The following is a 21,136-nucleotide window of genomic DNA, read 5'->3' as shown; positions in this document are numbered from 1 at the left end:
AACTCCAGCAATGATACACTGAGTATTCAGCCTAAATCTTCCTTTCCAGCTTAAAGATTCAGTATGCTGGACAGCCTGGAAACCTTGGGAATTTTCCTCCCTGTTTCAAGGGCAGCTGATTGGCAATTTTCATTCCTTTTTGTCATGGTTATAGGTTCCAAAGGGCAGAATGGGAGCATTTCTGCAGCCATTATTCTACCTAGCACAAAAGACATTTTGAAGGATCTTTGTAGTTAAAGATTAAAAAAAAAAAAAGATGAATATAATTTACTCAAAATCCTGAACTACTTAATAATCATGAAAATAACAAACAAAACCTGTCATTTCCTCAAAGTTTTTATACTGTCAATCTCAAAAGACCTTTCATACTAGTTACAAATCTTGAGCACTGATATTGACATTAGGAAATATTTCCCTTTGATGATTAAAAACCCCACAAAGCAGAGATTTTATCCTTAATCCCCAAATCCAATAAAAAAAAAGAATTATACCAATAGGTTTCAAATCTATGATTGTATGTAGGAAGAACAATTCACATCACTGAATAGATGACCATTTTGGCACTTCTAAGCATTTGATTAAGGTCATGTCTCTACTTTAAAAAAACTAACTCCCATCATATTAAGAAAACTACAAATGCATTGCAGTACTGCTTAGGCCCTGGGTTTAATACCTAATAATATTCAAAATAAAGAAAAATTAAATGTACATACAGGAGCTGGAGAGATGGCTCAGTGGTTAAGAGTCCTTTCTGCCCTTGCAGAGGACAAGGGTTTAGTTCCCAGAACCCCACGGTGGCTACAACAGTCTTCTAGCTCTTTGGGCACTGCATGCATTCAGCACACATACATATATGTAGGAAAAGCATGCATACACATAAAACAAACCTTTCAAATTTAGTATGAATTAATATTGAGGTCTGAAATGAATGTTAAAAAGTGCTGGTTTAGACAATTTTCTAGCAAAAAATGCTTCTAAGTCAGATATAGAAGCACATATTTATAATCTCAGAAACAGGGAGGCAGTGACAGGAGAATCCTAAATTTAACACCATCCTCAACTACAGAGTGAATTCAAGGACAGCCTAAGTTACACACTGAGAACCTGCCTCACCAAACAAAAATACTTCCAACATGTTCACTTACAAACATGTCAGAAGTTCGGGTTGGAGAGATGGCTCAGTGGTTAAGAGCATGACTTGTTCTTGCAGAGGACTGGGGTTCAGTTCCCAGCATCATGTAGTGGTTCACAGCCATCTCTATGTAGCTCTAGTTCTAGAGCAGTGGGCCTCAGCCTTTCTAATGCTGCGACCCTTTTAATACAGTTCCTCATGCTGACCCCCAACCATAACATTATTTTGTTGCTGCTACATACCTGTAATTTTACCTCTGTTATGAATTATAACGTAATTGTCTGTTTTCCAATGATCTTAGGCAACCCCTGTGAAAGGGTCATTTGTCCCATCCACCCACCTCCCTACATACACACACACACACACACACACACACACACACACACACACATACACATAAAGGGGTCTCCACCCAGAGGTTGAGAACCACTATTCTAGAGGATCCAAAACACTCTTCTGACTTCTGTAGGTAGCACACATATATGCATGTGGTACACATACATACAGGCAGATAAAATATTCTCACATAAAATAAAATATATGAATCTAATTTAAAAAATAAAGATGCCAGAGCCAGTGAGATGGCTTGTGGGTAAAGGAGCCTGCCGCTAAGCCTGAGACCCTGAGCTCCACCCCTGGGATCCACACAGTGGGAGGAGAGAACTGATTGAGGGAGAAAGTTGTTCTCTGACTTTCACACATGTGTAGTGGTGTGTCCCCCCTCCCCCAATTAAATAAATAGAGGTAATCTTTAAAAACTAAACTAAACTAAAAATAAATAAAAATGCCAAAAGCTTTTCCTTACTTAATCTCTTCATGAATTTCAAATTAAAAACAGAACAAAACCTTGGGGGCTGGAGAAACGACTCAGGGGTGTAAAGCACCTACCGCCTTTACAAAGGACGCAGGTTAGGTTCGAAGCACCATCACTGGCTCACAACCTTCTGTAAGTCCAGTCCAGGGCATCCAACACCCTCTTCTGGCCTCCAGACCCCAGGCACACGAGGGGGGGGGGACGGGGACGGGACACTTACATGCATACGAACAAAACACTTACATACATAAAACAAAAAGAAGCAAATCTTGAAAACCAACCTTCACACACTTCTCTTGAATGTCACTTCTCGGGGAAGGTTTGAGGGATGGTTTTTCACCATTCACACTAGGTTCTTCAGGCTCCACTTTGTTAAGATGGTGGTCTGAGATCCAGTTCATGAAAACAATTAACAGTTCATATAATTGTCCATTGAGTGCTGTCTATTGATCAAACATTAAATCAAACATGACTTCAGTTGAAAACCCCATAAAAACAAGAATATTATAGAATAATTTACTTAAATTATTTACTTAAATTATTTTTAGACAAGTGTTTAGGTGTTTACTTAAAATAAATTCCAAATCAAATATTGCCTATCGTATTAAGAACATTAAATGCTTGCTTAGATAAGACAAGTAAATTCATCATAATAAGGAAAATAAAATTATACTTTATTGCTATAATAAAAAATTTTCAGTGGCTATATTATAGTAGCCCTAGACTATTAACCCATCTCAGCACTAAAGAAAATAAGCAAGAAGATAAACGAGTTTGGGGCTAGAGAGATGGCTCAGTGGTTAAGAGCACTGACTGCTCTTCCAGAAGTACTGAGTTCAATTCCCAGCAACCACATGGTGGCTCACAATCACCTGTAATGAGATCTGGTGCCCTCTTCTGGCCTGCAAGAAAACATGCAGACTGAACACTGTATGTATAATATATAAATAAATCTTTTTTTAAAAAAAGATAATGAGTTTGAGGAAAAACTGGGTTACACACACACAGTGAGACTATCTCCAAACCAAAAAAAAATTTTTTTTTTGTTTTTTTCTTGTTGCTTTGAGACAGGGTTTCTCTGTGTGGCCTTGTCCTGGATCTCACTCTGTAGATCCCACTGGCCTTGAACTCACAGAGATCCACCTGCCTCTGCCTCCCCAGTGCTGGGATTAAAGGTGTGCACCACCATGCCCGGCTGAAAAATTTCTTTAAATAATTGTCACTAAAATTATTTAAGTTTGAGCCGGGCGGTGGTGGCGCACGCCTTTAATCCTAGCACTCGGAAGGCAGAGGCAGGCGGATCTCTGTGAGTTCGAGGCCAGCCTGGGCTACCAAGTGAGTTCCAGGAAAGGCGCAAAGCTACACAGAGAAACCCTGTCTCGAAAAAAAAAAAAAAAAAAAATTAAGTTTGATAACACAAAAATGTAAAAGATGGCTTTAACTCAACACCATGAACCAGCCTATCTTAAAAAAAAAAAGTAACAATATAGACTTAACAATTCCCTAAACTAAATAATTTCTATTGTAGGATTTTTGTATTTTCATCCTACAATACTTACTTTCTTCATAATAATAACCTGATATAAACATGATGCACAATTTTTTCCCTGGAAACCTTATTCTCTGGGAGCCTACCAAAACAGGGGGGAAAAAAACAGTAAGACAAAGGTCTGGGATATAACTCATGAGTACACTTGCCTAGCATGTGTGTGACCTGTGCTTGGTCCCATAAAAAATAAACATACATTCAAACCCAAGCTGGGCACACCTGGGAGGGCTTTTCTTGAGTGGACCATTTGAAGGTGTAAGATCCACTGTAAGTCTGGGCCACACCTGGTGACAGCCAGAATAAAAGCACATGGGACGAGGAAGCTTTGCTTTTTTTTTTTTTTTTTTTTTTTTTTTCTTTAAAAAGATTGACTTTATTTTAATTGTATGTCTGTGTGGGGTGTGTACACATCTGAGTGCTGGGGATTAGAGGCCACAAGATGGCCCTGAGTCCCCATCCCCTGAACTGGAATTAGAGGCTGCTGTGAGACACGGGACGTAGGTTCCGGGAACTGAACTTGGGTCCTCTGCAAGAGCAGTAAGTGCTCTTAACCCCTGAGCCATGGCTCCAGCCCTGACAGTGTCTGTGATGGTCAAAGGACTCAGGCTGAGCTCTGCCGTGTATAAGGTGCCTGCTCCCAGAGGAGTGCCACCCTAGGATCCCCAGTGCGGTGCTGTGCTGTGCTGTGAAGTCTTCCTTGAAGCAGCCAGGTGGCCTGGTGTGGCGGTCGGAGTCTGGGGTGAGGACGGTGAAGTCAGTCTCCATGGTCTATGTCAGGAGGGTTGAGCTGGCCGAAAAGAGATCGATACAACTCAGTCCTGGCATCATCATTCATTGCAGTGTGGTCAATAGGTGCCATGAAACTCAGGAGTTTGCTAAGGACATGAAACCGAAGTTTCCTTCCTTTGCTGGCTTTTCTATCTACCTTCTTTCGGATCTTGCTTCGTAGTTTCTGGATTGCAAGCCACTGCCTTCCCATGGCCACCTGATCATTTGGATCCAAGGAGCTGGTCTTCCGCTCTATGAGTTCTCGAAGGAGCTGGTGGTAAAAGTCATCATCATCAAATATTTCTTCATCCAAGTCCTTCAGGTGAGCATTGGCAGGAACTTGAGGAAGGATCTCCGGTTCTCCTGGCAAACTCTCTGTTACAGGCTCAGGTACTGGCTCAGGTTTGCCAAGAACTCGGTAGACAGAGCGCTTGGTCTGTGTCCTTTGAAGCAATCTTTCTTTGTCCATCAGAATGTGATCAATCTGAGTCAATATCGAGCGTTCAAAGGCACCGAAACCCTTGCCCAGTTTTCCAGAAGCAAGCTTGGTTTTATCATGCCACTTCTGCAGTGTACGGTTCCTGTAGACTGTAAAGTCAGCAAAGCGCTTTGCCATGAAGCTGGGATAGTTCTCCATCTCTAGCTTCCTCTTTGGTGGGGCCTTTCTTTGCTTCTTCTTCTCTTTTACAAGTTCATCATCTTCACTAGAAATCTCTTCACTCTCTGTTTTGGGTTTCATCCCATTTACTAGATATCTAGTGTCCGGGTACTGGAAAAGCAGCTCTTCCTGAAGATCCACCAATGACCTTAACAATGCTTTAAGTGCTTTGTGACTATTTTTTAGAGCACTGGCAAATTCTGGGCCTCCTTTGTCCTTGAAGACTGGAAAAGTATCTGGTTGAGGCAACTGATTGGTAGTCAACAGAGCTTTCTGTAGTTTGATCCTTCCTTCCAAGAGCTGGTCCCACAATGCTATCTGATTCTTCACAGCTCTTCCTTTCTCCACTTCCTCAGAAACTGTGACATTGGAGAAGGTCATCACCACACCGCCATCCTCGCTGTTCCTGTCTTCTTCCCTCTCGCCGTCTAAGTCTTCCTCAACATCTTCTTCCATGCCACTCTCTTCCTCTTCCTCCGCCTCACTGCTCCCAAGGTCATCCATTCCTTCTGTAAATTTCTCAAAATCACTAATGCTCTGGAAACTAAAGCCTGGCTTTTCTGCAGAACGCCTTCTGCCCTTCTTCTGAGCAAGACTGTTCTCCAAATCATTGTCAGCATCCTCTTCCTCAGTAACACTTAGTTCCTCCTCCTCCTCCTCTTCCTCCTCTTCAGATTCCTCTAGGCCCAGACCCTCTGAATCCCCATCTCCAGATCCTTCTTCATCAGATATTTGTCAGATGAACCTGGCAGAGTCTGCTCCCAATGGTCTTCTTTCCAAGCTTTCCTAGAAGTGGTCTTGCCAGAATATCTTTTGTCTGTGTCCAAGAGGGAAGATGATGCCAATTTTCTAATGCTACTGACTGCCAGATCACCTTCCTCCTCTTCCCCTTCATCAAACCTGTCAATCACTCTGGCTCTAGTGGCCTCCTCCGGGTCGGCCTCAGGATCCGCCTCACGCGGTCTCGGATTCAACAACTGTTCCAGCTGCAGAGCCAAGGGCTGCGGCCCGCCATGGCCACCGGGTCACAGTCGGCGCTGCGCTCGTGAACGTGCGGCCCGGGAACCCCCGCCGGACGCTACTCCGCACCACCAGCGGAGCCCTTCGGGGGGGGCCGAAGCTTTGCTTTTTGCCTGCTTGCTCTCACTCTCTTGGCTAGTTCATGTGTCCTGCTGCTGAGGCATTCCTCCGCTGGTATAAAAGCCTCCTTCTGATAGATTCCAATGTAGACCGAAGACCAGCAGCTCTCTAGGACTCCAGCACAAGATCAGGACTGCTGCCTCCTAGACAGAACAACTATCAGCCTATCAGCCTTCCCATCCGGAGACAGCCACTGTTGGACTACTGGGATCACAGCCTATACACCTCTCTAATACATCCCTTCATATAATATATAAATGTGAATATCCATCCATCCATCTATCTATCTATCTATCTATCTATCTATCTATCTATCTATTTATCTGAGCAAGTTTAAGGTCTATCTAGGCTACATGAGATCCTACCTCAAAAAATAAAAACAAGCCAGGCAGTGGTGGCGCACGCCTTTGACCCCAGCACTCAGGAGGCAGAGGCAGGTGGATCTCTGAATCTGAGGCCAGCCTGGTCTACAGGGCGAGTTCAAGGATGGCCAGGGCTACACAGAGAAACCCTGTCCCGAAAAACAAAAACAAACAATAAAAATATAAATAAAAAACAAAACAGCAAAAAACCAGAACCCTTCCCACCACAACCCATGAACACAAATAGATCCTACCCCAAAAACTATTTCTGAGTCAGTCTAACAAAATGGTCTGCCCTATCTTTGACTATTTTTACTTAACAACTGTCAATGATGAGTCTTAGTATTACAGAGAAACATCTCTATGTGATGACCAGAGCTTGCAGCTCTCCCAAGTTCAATGAACCTTGTTTCAGAATAACTGGTAGCTGTCTTTCTCAGAATAAAATTCCCAAACTTTGCTTTAATCTCCAGTTATGCCAAAGGCTGACCTGTGCATGTGTCTTGGAGTACAATCTTACTATTGCCAAATAAAAGTTCCTGTCTATTTTTGTTTGCCCAATTTTCATCTGTGTGATATGAATATGTGTGTATGCATGATTTCACATGGTATGGGAGTATATGCCTATGAGGTCTGAGGTTGATATCATGAATCATTCTAGATGGCTCTTACATGTGGGAGCCCGTTCTCGGGTTCCTCGTGGCTTTACCCAGCAGGTCCACATAGAGGATGATTAGGACCACGGGCCTGAGTGCAGGTGTCTGAGATGGTCTGCACTTGGCTGTGCTGGGGGAGGAGGTCTTTTGCTCCATCCCTTGGCGTCTCTATAAAAACCCTGGGGCAGAGACAGTCTGGGCCCGTTGGAATAGGTTCCAGGCCCTCTTGAGGCTATCCTTTATTTTCTATCTGTTTATCTCCGCAATATTGTCCGCAATAAATCCTTCTATCTAATATTTCCTGCTGCTCACACTCAAGAAAACTCTGGGGAACTGTGGGGGTGGTGGGTAAATGCCCCACACTTATACAATATTCATTATGTTAGGGTCTCTCATCAAACCCAGAGTCTCCTTAGACAGTTTGCTCTGGGGAACCCTGTCTCTTCTCAGTGGGGAATTAGAGGCCATCAGCTAAACTGATGCAGCCTTTTATGCCTTTACAAGGGCTTTGGGGATTAGAACCCTGGTTTTCATGCTTGTGTGAATACCCTGCAGACACTTTCCCTTTGAGCCATCTCTCCAGTCCCTGTCTCTGTATTTTGCTTGACGATGATACCTTCAAAACATAGTTTTGGTTAATTTATTCACTATTCCTCACAATAATTAATTGTTAAATTATGAGGCATGCTAGGTGTAATTATTCTGTTTTAAATGTGCAAAGCCAGTGCTAGGGACATAGCTCAGCTGGAAATTTGCCTTTTGTCTAAATCACAGAAGACAGGTGTGATAGCCCATGTCTATCATCCCAGAATTCAGGAGGTAGAGGCAGGAGAATCAGAAGTTTAAGGTCATTCTCAGCTACAGAATGAGTTTGAAGTCAGCCTAGGCTACCTGTGACCCTACTGCAAAATAAATAAAGTAAAATATACAAAAACAAGCCAGGTGCAGTGGTTCATCCCTGCAATACCAACATTCACCAGGTGGAGGCAGGAGGTCTCATGTAAATTTCAGCCAAAACGGGACTACATAGGGAGAGCTCCTGCCTCAAAGGGAGGAGACAAAAACAGAGATACAAGTGTGACTTAATAAATATACAACAGTAAGCAGAGTCTTAAGGGCAAAATCAGGCAATTGAAAAAAGTGGTGAACAGCTGCCACATTTTTTGAAACAAGAATAATTTTAATATATTTACTTATTTATTGCATATATGATGCATACATGTATGAGTGAGGGTGTGCTTATGTAGAGGTCAGAGAACAACTATGAGAAGTCAGTTTTCTCCTACAGTGGGTTCTAGGAATCACTCAGAATGTCAACCTTGGTTGGCAAGAATATTTGCCTACTGAGCCATCTCACTGGCCTACAATTTTTAAAGATTTATTCATTTATCTATTATGAATACAGTGTTCTGCCTGCATGTATGTCTGCACACCAGAAGAGAGCATCAGATCTCATTACAGATGTGTTTGCTGGAAATTGACCTCAGGTCCTCTAAAGAGCAATCAGTGCTCTTAACCTCTGAGCCATCTCTCCAGCTGCTACAAGAATAATTTTAAACCTCATTTTTTCTTCAAGTAGAAACTAACTAACTTTAGATGAAACTTCAATAATCCTGGTTTCTGGCTACAAATTTTTTGAATATTTACTTATTTATATTTTATGTATATGAGTGTTTTGCCTGCATGCATATCTGCAAACCATGTGTGTCCACTGTCTGCAGAGGCCAGAAGAAGGTATTGGATTCCCTGGAACTGGAGTTAGAGAGTTGTGAGCCACTATATGTGTGCTGGGAATTGAACCCAAGTCCTCTGAAAGAACAGCCAGCCAAACTATCTCTCCAAGTGGGTACCTGGGTATGGAATCTCCACCTTTTTCTAATTTACATAGAGAACTACAAAATATATCAAAAAGATTAAAGTCTACAGTAAGATACAATTATACATACATTAGAAAGGTCAAACTAAAAAGGATTAAAATTGCCAAATGCTGGCAAGTTTGTTACATAAACAGAACTTTCATACATTGCTAGAATTATAAAATGGTACAATCATTTTGGAAAATAGACATTTTCTTAAAAATACACATCTACCTTATAGCTCAGAAATCCAGGTTCTAGTATATAGTGAAGAATGCAAACATATCTACAAAATCCTTGTATGTAAATATCTGGAGCACTTTTATTCCTAAGGTACAAAAAGTGTCTATCCACAGAATGGATGAGTGAACTGTGAAAAATACATACAACGGAATACTACTGACCACACAACTGATACAACCAACATGATGCTGAGAAAAGAAAATCCTTAACCAAGTGAGTACACACTATGCAATTCTACTGGCTAAAGCTATACAATAGGCCAAACATGGATGACAGAACCCATGTCAACAACCGCTTCTGATGGGCAAGAATGAATAGGAAAGGGCAGAGAGGAAAATTTGAGTGTTGTATGTGTACATGGCATGAGGAAAAGCATTTACCAAAACTAATCAAACTTTACATGAGAAAGATCTAGTATGTTGTTTGTTATATGTGATTTATACTTCAAGTTAAAAAAAAAATTATGGATTCACAAAGCCCATTCAGGAATAGTATTATGATCTGAATAGCAAATGTTGCCCCAAAATGCAATGTTGAAACGCACGGCTTTGAGAAGCAAAAGTAACTAGATCGTGAGAGTTCTGATTCAATGATGAATTAATGATGACTTCATCAATGATAAATAACCAATGAGTTCTTCATTGATGAACTCATAACATGATGACATTATTAGAAGAAGGTGGACACTCGGAAGTGGGGCTCAGCTGGAGGAATGTCACTGGAAGCATGCCCTTGAAGGACATACTTTGTTCCATGCCTTCCTCCAACTCTGTTTCTGGCAGGCCTGCTTCTCTACGTGTCCTTCTGTCATGAAGTGCTGCCTTGCCACAGGCCCTGCCCTAGTTTGCCTTTTACTGCTGTGATGGACACTAAGACCAAAGCGACCTGTGGAGGGGAGGATTTATTTGACTTCCACAACCTGACCACAGTTCATCATAAAAGGAAGCCAAGAAAGGGACTCCAGGCAGGAACCTAGACACAGGAACTGAAGCAGAAACCACAGAGAAGTGCTGTTCACTAGCTTGCTCCCCATGGCTTCTTCAGCCTGCTTCCTTATACCATCCAGGACCACCTGCCTAAGGGTGTCACCTCACAGTAGAGTAGACCCTCCCAAATCAATCAGCAATTAAGAAAATGCCACAGACTGGCCTACGGGTAATCTGGTAAGGAAAATCCGCCTATTAAGAGTCTCTTTTTCTAGGTGATTCTAACTTGTGTCAAGCTGACAAGAAAAAAACAAAACAAAACAAAACAAAAAATTACCCTAACAGGCCACAAACTAAAACAGTGAACTAAAATAAATCTGTTGAGCAAATCAAGTAAGTTGATTTAAAAAAAAAGCTACATAGATGGATAGATGGGTGTGATTTTGATAGGAAAATAACTTCATTAACAACAGGTAACCCTAAAGAGCCCTGTTACTAGTCAATGTCACTGTAACTAAAACAGCCCTGAAATACTTTGTTTTTGCCATATATATATATATATATATATATATATATATATATATATATGACAAATATACATGCATATATTAAAATATTCCATATACTTCCCTGTAAAATAATTAAGATGAATTCTTTCAAAAAATATATTTTGCTTAAAATAGAAAAATGATTAAAGGATAAAAGAAAATTTCTTGGCTCTCCATTAGAGGAATTTTAATCATATCATACCTTGAAAGGTTTTGAAACTGGTACTTTTTCTGGTTTTAAATTTTTCATTTCAGGAGCAGCATGGCAATCTCCTTTCAGCTTCTGCACTGTCAAGAACTCATACTTCCTCTGCCAATGACACACAGTCAGGAATTAAGGAACAATCTTATAAAAAGCAAGCAAATCATTTAAAAGTTCAAGACAGGGCTGGAGAGATGGCTCCGCGGTTAAGAGCACTGGCTCCTCTTCCAGAGGACTAGGGTTCAATTCCCAGCAAACACATGGTGGCTCACAACCATCTCTTAACTCTAGTTCCACTGGATACAATGCCCTCTTCTGACTTCCCTGGGCACTGGGCATGCATACGGTGCACAGACATACACGCAGACAAAATACTCAAATGCATAAAATAACTAATTTACAAATTATGACAGGCACTAGAGAGGTGTCTCAGCAGCTAAGAGAAGGTACTGCTCTTGGAAAACAGACATCAGTTGGGAAGTTCACAGCTGCCTGCAATTCCAGATCCAGGAACTCCAATACCCTCTTCTGGCCTCTTTGTACAACTGCACATTCATGGCATACAGTCACTCACACACACACATATGCCCTAAAAAAATTATAAAAACAAAAACTCATGGAAGAAAAGCAGACAACTTACCTGTAGGTTATCTAAACGAGCTTGAACTCTTTTGGCCTGAATCTCCATCTTCCTGTTTTCTTCACTTACTTCATTTAGCTAAGGAAGGGGAAAACTACATATTTCAACAGACATTTTAAACTATTTTGATATGAAGGATTTTTCAATATACTATCTAATCTTACCAGACACTTAACTGAGCAGTATAACAAAACAGCCAAAAATCCCCATTTCATTCTAAAACATTAACAGTATCTAGGAAATTTTACATTTTATGAAAAATTTGCAAAACTCCTATGATGGCTAGTATTGACTATCAACAATCTGTAATCATCCACACGAGCCTTCCGGCATGCCTCCGATGGAGTCTCTTGATTGGGTTAACTGGGGTGGGAAGACCTACTATTCTGAGAGCTTGGGTCCTAGACTACATTAAAAGCAGATGCTAGCTGAGCACAGGCACTCATTGCTCGCTGCTTCTTGATTACAGATGCAAGGTCATCAGCCGCCTCCTCAAGCTCCTGCCACAAGACTTTCCTACCCTGATGGACTGTATCCTTGAACTGTGAGCCAAAACACATCTTCCTCCTTTTGGCTGTCTGTGTTAGGTATTTTACCACAGCAACAGGAAAAGTAACAAAGATAATGCCTAAGATCTGAAAAGCCTAATGGGAAATGTTTTGGAAGTATAATTTTTATGGACCTTGCACTGGCCGGTTTTATGTCAATGTGACACAAACTAAAGTCATCTGAGAGGAGGAAGTCTCAACTGAGAAAATATCTCTACAAGATTGGGCTACAGGCAAGTCTGTAGGGCATTTTCTTAATTAGTGATGATGGATGGGGGAAAACCCAGCCTATTGTAGGTGATGCTGACCCTGGACTGGTGGACCTGGGTTCTATAAGAAAGCAGGCTGAGCAAAACATGGGGAACAAGCCAGTAAGCAGTACCCCTCCATGGCCTCTGCATCAGCTCCTGCCTCCAGGTTCCTAACTGTTTGAGTTCCTGTCCTGACTTCCTTCAGTGGTGAACAGTGATGTGGAAACACAAGCCAAGAAAAACCTTTCCTCCCCAGTTTGCTTTTTTCTAAATTAATTTATTTTTATTTTATGTGCACTGGTATTTTGTCTGCATGTATATCTGTGTGAGGGTGTTGGGTCCCCTGGAACTGGAGTTACAGAGAGTTGTGAGCTGCCATGTGGGTGTTGGGAATTGAACCTGAGTCCTCTGGAAGAGCAGTACCTGCTCTTACCCACTGAGCCATCTCCCCAGCCCCTTTTGGGGGGGTGTCTGTGATTCTGGACAGGTGCTCTACCACTGAGCTACATCCCCAGTCCCCCAGCCCCTTTTGGGGGGGTGTCTGTGATTCTGGACAGGTGCTCTACCACTGAGCTACATTCCCAGAAGCTTTAATGCTTTATAACATAGGGTTTCCAAGCACCTCACAGTACAAAAAAGCTCCACTATTTTTTGGTAGTAATAGTTCGACTGGAACCTCCAGCTCTCCTGCATGGTCTGAGAAGCCCCATCTCTCCGTCTCTCTCCAAAACTCTCAGAGACTCTCCAACAGAGAAGAGATGCCAAAAGCCCAGTTCCTCATTCCTGGCAGCTGCAGCAGCTCCTCCCCTGAAGTTGCCCGCAGCCCAAGTCCCCACCTAAAGTGTTCAGTCTTTGACCATACTCTGACACGTCACCACCCCTCGCCTACAGGGTATATAAGCTCATGCTCTAGTTTGGGCACGTGACTTCTCCTGCCTCAATCTCTGGGACTGGAGAACTAACCCAGGAATTGCTTTGCTCAAATAAACCTGTTCTTTTACTTTTTCAATTCGGCTTGATCTAGCTTACTGCGTTGGCAGAGAAACCTATTCTCGGGCTACAGAAAACCTATTAGTAATTCTTAAATTATTCCTAACACTCTGCTGCAGGCCTCCTGTTTATAAGGGTTGTCATCACAGGACACGTCCTCTTTTCTAGATTACTATTCCATTCATTTTGAAGATCCTCAGGCTTCCTTTGCTCCCTTAGATCAGGCAGGTAGAGCGCTACCATCACAGGATAGCGGGGTCTATATCCCTATCCAGCAGTGCAGAAGTTCCAGAAAATGAACCTTTGGCCATCAGTAGCCCTTAAGATTAAGGGAATAAAGTCTGACAGGAAAACTGAGGCAGAAAGGACAGACAAAAGTAAGGGTGACAATAACAGAGAGGAAACCCTAATTTAGAGTCTGGTTGAAGCTCTCGCTAGCTCAGAGTCAAAACTGTTGATACAGCTAACATTTGCTGTGCAGATTGCTGGCACAGAAACGATATTCATTTTATAGAGCTATATAAATTAAAGTAGCAGTGAACCATCCGTAAGGCCAAAGCATTGATAACCTTTGACTAACACTCTTTTCCTACCATAAACTGAACTTTCTGAGAACCTCTCAAGATTATGACTGTGCTTATAATTTGGGGCTGCAGAGATGGCTCAGTGTTCAAGAGTACTTGTTCTTACAGAGGACCTGAGCTCAGTTCCCAACAGGGCAGCTAACAACCGTCTGTAACACCAGTTCCAGAGTATCCAACGCCATCTTCTGGTCTTCTTGGGTATTGCATGCACAGAGTGCACAGACATACATGAACATGAAAAACACCCATGCACATAAAATTAAAACAAATAAATCTTTTTTTAAAGTATGCCATAACTTCCTTGTAGTTCTTGAGACTATTTTTATCTTATCAGCCTGCAATTCCATCCAGTGCTCCTCAGGAAACACCTATGGTCTCTTTTACTAAAAAAGAAAGTTTCGTAGGAGCTCTAAGATCGATTGAATTTCAAAAGCCACCAAAACTGTGTATATGGCTATTGTTAAGGCACTTAAGGACACCTCTCTCGCTCTCCCACAGCCAGCACCTATGTCTCCCCTTGTTCCTGGCCCCTGGTCCAGCTTGACTTTCGGGCCTGATGTTTATCAGTGATAGAGTGTGATCTGAGAGTTGTAAGATGAAATAAACCTTTCCTCCTCAGGCTACTTGTGGTCAAGTGTGATCACCGCACTAGAAAGCAAGCTAAATCCTACATGAGTCTTTTCTGAATTGTTCATTCTTTCTTCATCCAATGCTTCAATTTGGAAACTTCTTAATAAACTGTGCTCCAACTCACTAACCATACCTTCTGCTGCTTCTCATCTGTTCTTATAACTATTCTTTTTTGTTTTTAATTTCCCTCCCAATTCCCTAATAATGAAATCTAGGACCTTGAGAAAACTTGGCAAGCACTCTCAACATTCATATTCACTTTTTAGGCAGAAGTTCTTAACTACAATTGTTCTTTAAAGTTTTAGAATTTCAATTTAATTCCTTTTTATAGTCCATATTTTTAAAAATTACTTTTACTTATTTGCTGTATAGTAGGGAGCACAGATGTGGAGGTCAGAGGGCAACTTGTAGGAGCTGGTTCTCATTCCACATGTGGGTCTTAGGATCAAGCTCAGGTCTTTGGGCTTGGAAGCAAGCACCTTCAACAGAGCCACGTCACCTGCCCTGTGGTCCACACTTTAAGGAAGTTCTCAATCTCCTTTTTTCTGCTTTATTGAGCATATTAAATTTAAAGGCATCATTTTTTTTTTTAATCCCAGCACTCAGGAAGCAAAGACAGGTGGGTCTTCAAGAGTTTGAGGCCATCCTGGCCTACACAGCAAGTTCTAGGCCAGCCAGAGATACAATGAAACCCTGTCTCAAAACTAAGTGAATGAATGAATGAATGAATGAATGAATGAATGAATGAAAGAAAGAAATCCAGACAGTTTCTCAGCCCTCTGCTTTAAAGTGACTAAGTTCTGTTTCATTTTGTCCTTAGCGTGCTGGGACTCATGGGCACCACCATGCCCAGCACATTCCTAGGTTTATCTCAGTCTCTTTCCATCTACTTCTTCCCAATCAATATACATGTGCTGGTTGGTTTTGTCAACTTGATACAAGTCAAGACTTACCTGGGAAATGGGAATCCTTACTGAGAAAATGCCTCTATAGATTGGCCTGCAGGTAAGTTGTGGGGCATTTTCTTGATTAGTGATTGACATGTGAGGAGGACCCAGTTTGCTGGGGGCAGTGCCACCCTTGGGAGATGGTCCTGGACAGTCTAAGAAAACAGGCTGAGCAGGACATGGAGACCAAGCTGGTAAGCAGCACTCCTCCACGACCTCTGCTTCAGCTTCTGCCTCCAGTTCCTGCCCTGACTTCCCATTATGCTAGACTACAGCATAAAACTAGTACTGTAAGATAAAATAAATGCTTTCGTTCCCAAGTTGCTTTTGGTCTTGGTGTTTAATCACAGCAATAGAAACCCTAACTAAGCCAATATACATAATCAGCCTTTTCTGTCTTCACCCATATGCCCTCATTTTCTCTTTTTAGGGAAAAAATTAACAGAAGGAAGAAAAAAAGAAGGTATAACTCACAAAAATGTTTCTCCTAAGCAATTTTAGGATTATGTATCGACAATAATTACAACTCATATATGTGTTATTGTACAATATAGGACCACTTTTATACACAAGAAAGAGTATGAGCAAAAAGGCTTACGTCTAGCACAGTGCCCAACATTTAGTAAATACTTGGTTTAAATTAGTAGTAGTATACAGTTATAGTAAGTATTTAAGCCTAAATCAATGTCTAAAAGTTGATCTGTTCTCAAATTGCCAAGTTTTTTCTTGGTAAAAAAAGAAAAAAATAAGTACCCAGGTGTGATGGTTTGAAAGACAATGGCCCCCATAGGCCAATAGGAAGTGGCACTATGAGGAGGTGTGGCCTTGCTGGAGTGAGTGTGGCCTTATTGGAGGAAGTGTGTCACTAGGGGGTGGGCTTTGAGGTCCCAGATGCTCAAGCCGCATCTACTGGCTCAGTTTCTTTCTGCTGCCTGCAGATCCAGATGTAGGACTCTCAGCTACCTCTCCAGCACCATGCCTGCCTGTGTGACACCATGCTTCCCACCATGATAATAATGGACTAAACCTCTGAACCGTAAGCCAGCCCCAATTAACTGTATTCCTTTATAAGAGTTGCCATAGTCATGGTGTCTCTTCACAGCAATAAAACCCTAACTAAGACAGAAGTTGGTACCTGGGACTGGGGTATTGCTGTGACAGACCTGACCATGCTTTAGTTTGGAGGAATGTGGACTTTGGGATTTTAGATTAGGAAAGCAGTTGAATGCTTTAATGGGCCATACTAGTGGAAGCATGAAAGTCAGAGGTGTTGAGGGTGATATGAACTGTGGGGGCCTGGCTCAAGAAGTTTCAGAGAAGAATATTTGTATGTGGCCTAGAGACCATTCTTGTGATATTTTGGCTAAAAATGTGGCTGCTTTTTGCCCTTGTCTGAAAAGCATGCCTGAAGTTAAACTGAAGAGTTCTGGATTAATTACATTGGCAGGGGAGATTTCAAAACAGCCTAGTATTGACTCTGTTGTGTTCACTCTTATGAATATCCATAATGAAAAGGAGCAAGCTGAGCAAGGAAAAATACAAAATGTACAATTCAAGGAGAAAAGAGGCACTAAGAACTGGAATGGAGCTAACTCCTGTGTTCACAGAGATAAATAGATTCAAGAAAATCCTGGGGTGGGCGGAAGTGGCACACACCTTTAATCCCAGCACTCAGGAGGCAGAGCCATGCAGATCTCTGTGAGTTCGAGGCTAGCCTGGTCTACTGAGCAAGATCCAGGACAGGAACCAAAATTACACAGAGAAACCCTGCTTTGAAAAACCAATAAATAACTAAATTAATTAATAAACAAACAAATAAAAATGTATGATCTCAGAAGAGAATTTGGACTTTTATAGGTTTGAGACTGTTATAGTCTATGGAGACTTTTAAAGTTGGACTAAATGCATTTTGCCTTATGATCTGGCTACAAGCCTCTGGGGGCCAGGGAGTAGAATGTGGTGGTTTGAAAGCAAATGGCCACCATAAGCCCAGAGGGAGTGGCACTATTGGGAGGTGTGGCCTTGCTGGAGTAGGTGTGGCCTTGCTGGAGGAAGTGTGTCACTAGGGGGTGGGCTTTGAGATCTCAGAAGCTCAAAGCAGACCTACTGGCTCATTGTCTCTTCTTGCTGCCTATGTATCCAGATGTAGAACTCTAAAATTCCTCTCCAGCACCATGTCTGCTTTATGCCACCATGCTTCCTGCCATGATGATAATGTACTAAAACTCTGCATTGTAAGCCAGCCCCAATGAAATGTTTTCCTTTCTAAGAGTTGCCGTGGTCCTGGTGTCTCCTCACAGCAATAGAAACCCCTAAGACAATGGGTGCTTTGCCTGTATACATGTCTATGCACCAAAAGCAAGCAGTACCTATGGAGGCCAAAGAGGGCATCAGATCCCTAAAACTAGAGTTACAGACAGTTGTGAGCCTCCATGTGTGCTGTGGGATAATGCTCTTGTACACTGTAAAGATTTGTCACTTGAACTGGTTTAATAAAACATTGATTGGGCAGTAGCCCAGCAGGAAGTATAAGCAGGGTGACCAGACTAAGAGAATTTGGGGAAGAGGAAGGGCGGAGTCAGGGGTCACCAGCCAGATGCAGAGGAAGCAAGATGAGAATGCAGCACTGAGAAAAGGTACCTGGCCACGTGGCTAAATATAGAGAAGAATTATGGGTTAATTTTGGGGCTGGAGAGATAGTTCAGTGGCTAAGAGCACTGGCTGCTCTTCCAGAGGACCTGGGTTCAATTCCCACCACCCACATGGTGGCTCACACCCATCTATGGTGGGATCTGAAGCCTTCTTCTGGCATAAAGTCAATAGAGCACTCATACATAAAATAAATAAATCTTAAAAAAAAGAAGGGTTAATTTTAAGTGCAGAGCTAGTTAGTAATAAGCCTGAGCTAATGGCCAAGCATTTGTAATTAATATATGCCCCTGAGTGATTATTTGGAAGCCTGCTGCAGGACGGGGCAGGACATAGAAAAGCCTCTCACTACACATGTAGATGCTAGGAGCTAAACCCAGTCCTCTAGAAGAACAGTCAGGGCTCATAACCACTGAGCCATCTCTCCAGTCCCTGGGCTTGCTGTTAATCTAGTAAAGCTATTTTAATTTTTTAATTGCCAAATATATCAGCTATTTGTCAAAATAGACGAAAAAGAAGCAAGAATATAAATATTTTATTTATGTTTACAAGAATCTTATAATAAAGCTAACAAATTTAATAAAATTCTAGCTGAAATGTTTTAAGGCTTACTTAGATTTCCTAAATACAAGTCTTAAATCTTAGCATCTAATATATATGAAGTAGGTCTTACCTGTTTTTTTAGGCTATCATTCAGCTCTCTCAGAGCATCAAATGAGGACCTCATTCTCTTGCTCTCTTTGCTCTTTTCCTTAAGCGCTTCCGTTAAGTGTTCGACTTCTGTGCTGTGTTGCTAAAAGAGGGAGAAATTTGATCTAAGTAACAGCTTAGGGCCCAACACACCCAAGGCCCTGAGTTAAATCCTCACAAAAATCATTTAAAAAATAAATCAAATGCTATTAAACATAAACTAACTAAAAAACAGAAATTCTTCCATCATGAAAACTCTAATCAATGTGTTTAAGCATAGGTACGCGCGCGCGTGCGTGCGTGCGTGCGTGCGTGCGTGTGTATGAGTAAGTCTAATCAAGAGAGTAAAAGGCTTGTATAATAAATATTTTAAGACACTGAAGAAGATATCAAAGGATGGAAACATCTCCCATGCTCATAGATCAGTAGGTTTAATATTATGAAAATGGCCATCCTACCAAAAGCAACCTACAGATTAAATGCAATCTGCAAGCCTCATCAAAATCCTAACACAAATCTTCACAAAAAATTAAAAGAAAAAAAAAACAAAAAAGACCTCCACAGATATAACTGATTTGAGCTCATGGGAGCTCACAGACTCTGGACCAACAGCTAGGGAGCCTACATGGGACCAACCTAGGCCTTCTGGATGTGTGTGACAGTTATATAGCTTGCTCTATTTATGTAGCTCCTAGCAGTGGGATCGGGACCTCTCCCTGGCACTTAATCTGGCTTTTGGGAACCTACTCCCTAAGGTGGGATGCCTCTTAGCCTTGATGCAGGGGGAGGAGCTTGCCCCTGCCTCAACTTGATGTGTCATGCTTTGTTAATGCCCATGGGAAGCCTGCCCCTTTCTGAATGGAGATAGAGGAGGAGTGGGTGGGGAGAGGGGACATAGAGGGGAGGCAGTGGAGAGGGAACAGGAGGAGAGGGGGGAGGGGAAACTTTGATCAGGATGTAAAATAAATGAAAAATTTTAATTAATTAAAAAAAAAAGATGGACTTTATGCCTAACACTGCTAAGGTGGCCAAGAACCCAGGACTAGACAGGCTATGGACTTAGAGAAAAACTAAATACTATTGTTCTGTTAAAAGAATGTAGCAATAAAATGACTCATAATGACATTCTGCTATACTCATAGATCAGTGTCTTGCTCAGCCATCATCAGAGAAGCTTGGTCCTGCAGGAGATGGGAACTAATGAGAGCCACAACTGGACAAAGTGCTGAGAGTGAGAGACCTTGGAACACTCAGTCCTAAATAGGATGTCTTTATCAAATCTCTCCCCTCAGGGCTCAGGGCCCTATGTGGATGAGGAGGCAGAAAGATTTTAAGAGTCAGTGGGATGGAAGACACCAAAGAAATGGTGCCTTCCAGACACAAAACTGATGAACATATGAACTTACGAGTCTGTGGTAGCATGTACAGGGCCTGCATAGGTCCAAACCAGATGGGATCCTAGCGCGTAAGTGGACCTGAGCTCTAGTCCTTAACTCAGAAGCTATCTTCAACTGTCAACCAACCACAATGGGAAAGTTGGTTTTCTCCTATGGGGTCTCACTGGATATACAAACCACACTTAAGGGCAGGCCCCACAAGAAGCAGGGGATGACCAGCACAAAATGAACTCGATGGTGTTTTTAGAGATTGTTTTTGTCTCACAATGCTTTGTTTGGGCATTTTTTACCTAACGGGTCTTTTGCTTATATAGTATGGTTTCTGGGTTTGTGTTTTTACGGGTTATGTGTGTTTGTGCATGTCTCTTCCTGTATTTGTTTTTCTCATGCTTTTTCTTTGTTTTCTGTTTTCTTTTTCTATTTATTTTTATTTGCCTGTTTGTTTCCTAAACAGAGAGAGAGAGAAAAAAAGACATGGAGTTGGATGGGTGGGGAGGTAGGGAGGATCTGGGAGGAGATGAGGGAGGTAAACTATGATCAGCATATACTATATGAAAAATATTTTCAATAAAAAAGAAGGAAATAAGGTGTGCATAAGTGGGTGCAAAAAGCAGGAAAAGAGGTGAAATAAGCAAATATGGCAAGAATGTAATCATTAATGAAGCAAAGAAAAAGAATTACTCTCTGATCCAATGCTGTATAATCACCTCCTTTAAAATTTGAAATCTTGTCTGAACTTCTTCTTCAACACCTTTAATTTTGCTCAAGGCAGTTTCATGTCTGAAGAGCAGTTGTTCTCGTTCTGCTAAAAATTGTTCCCGCTTCTGAAGTTCTTCAGCAAATTTCTGCTGGGATGCAGTTTCACACTACCAAAATACACAATTTAAGTGGGTTTTCTTAATTACTTCACAAATTCTGCAATTTACACCTTAATACCCTGATACTGTTTTAATCAA

The 21,136-nt window shown here is 41.7% G+C and overlaps 2 protein-coding genes across 7 annotated transcripts in view; both read right to left on the bottom strand.

Annotated features, from left to right (window-relative positions):
- Positions 1-21,136, bottom strand: part of Ccdc138 (coiled-coil domain containing 138) — a 68,830-nt gene that overhangs the window by 26,844 nt on the left and 20,850 nt on the right. For 4 of the 6 annotated variants that reach the window (XM_037199821.1, XM_028892455.2, XM_037199819.1 and 1 more), the window contains exons 7-11: positions 20,888-21,046; positions 18,767-18,886; positions 11,495-11,572; positions 10,855-10,962; positions 2,228-2,389 (exon numbers count right to left, since the gene is read on the bottom strand). In XM_037199821.1, coding sequence (XP_037055716.1) covers positions 2,228-2,389; positions 10,855-10,962; positions 11,495-11,572; positions 18,767-18,886; positions 20,888-21,046 — 627 coding nt within the window. Of the gene's footprint in view, positions 1-2,227; positions 2,390-10,854; positions 10,963-11,494; positions 11,573-18,766; positions 18,887-20,861; positions 21,047-21,136 lie in introns of those variants that run through there. The other 2 variants (XM_037199823.1, XM_037199822.1) reach the window with 2 other exon arrangements.
- Positions 3,865-5,946, bottom strand: LOC114708900 (protein AATF-like; the record flags this gene model as incomplete). Its single annotated transcript, XM_037200060.1, is given in 2 exon segments — positions 3,865-5,652; positions 5,655-5,946. Coding segments are annotated over 2 exon segments (1,695 nt in total), but the record flags the coding sequence as incomplete, so codon positions are not given.

Source organism: Peromyscus leucopus, chromosome 16_21 (assembly GCF_004664715.2).
Source record: "Peromyscus leucopus breed LL Stock chromosome 16_21, UCI_PerLeu_2.1, whole genome shotgun sequence".
Taxonomy (NCBI): domain Eukaryota; kingdom Metazoa; phylum Chordata; class Mammalia; order Rodentia; family Cricetidae; genus Peromyscus; species Peromyscus leucopus.
Note: the sequence above shows the minus strand (reverse complement) of the source record. Positions and strands in the feature narration are given on the sequence as shown.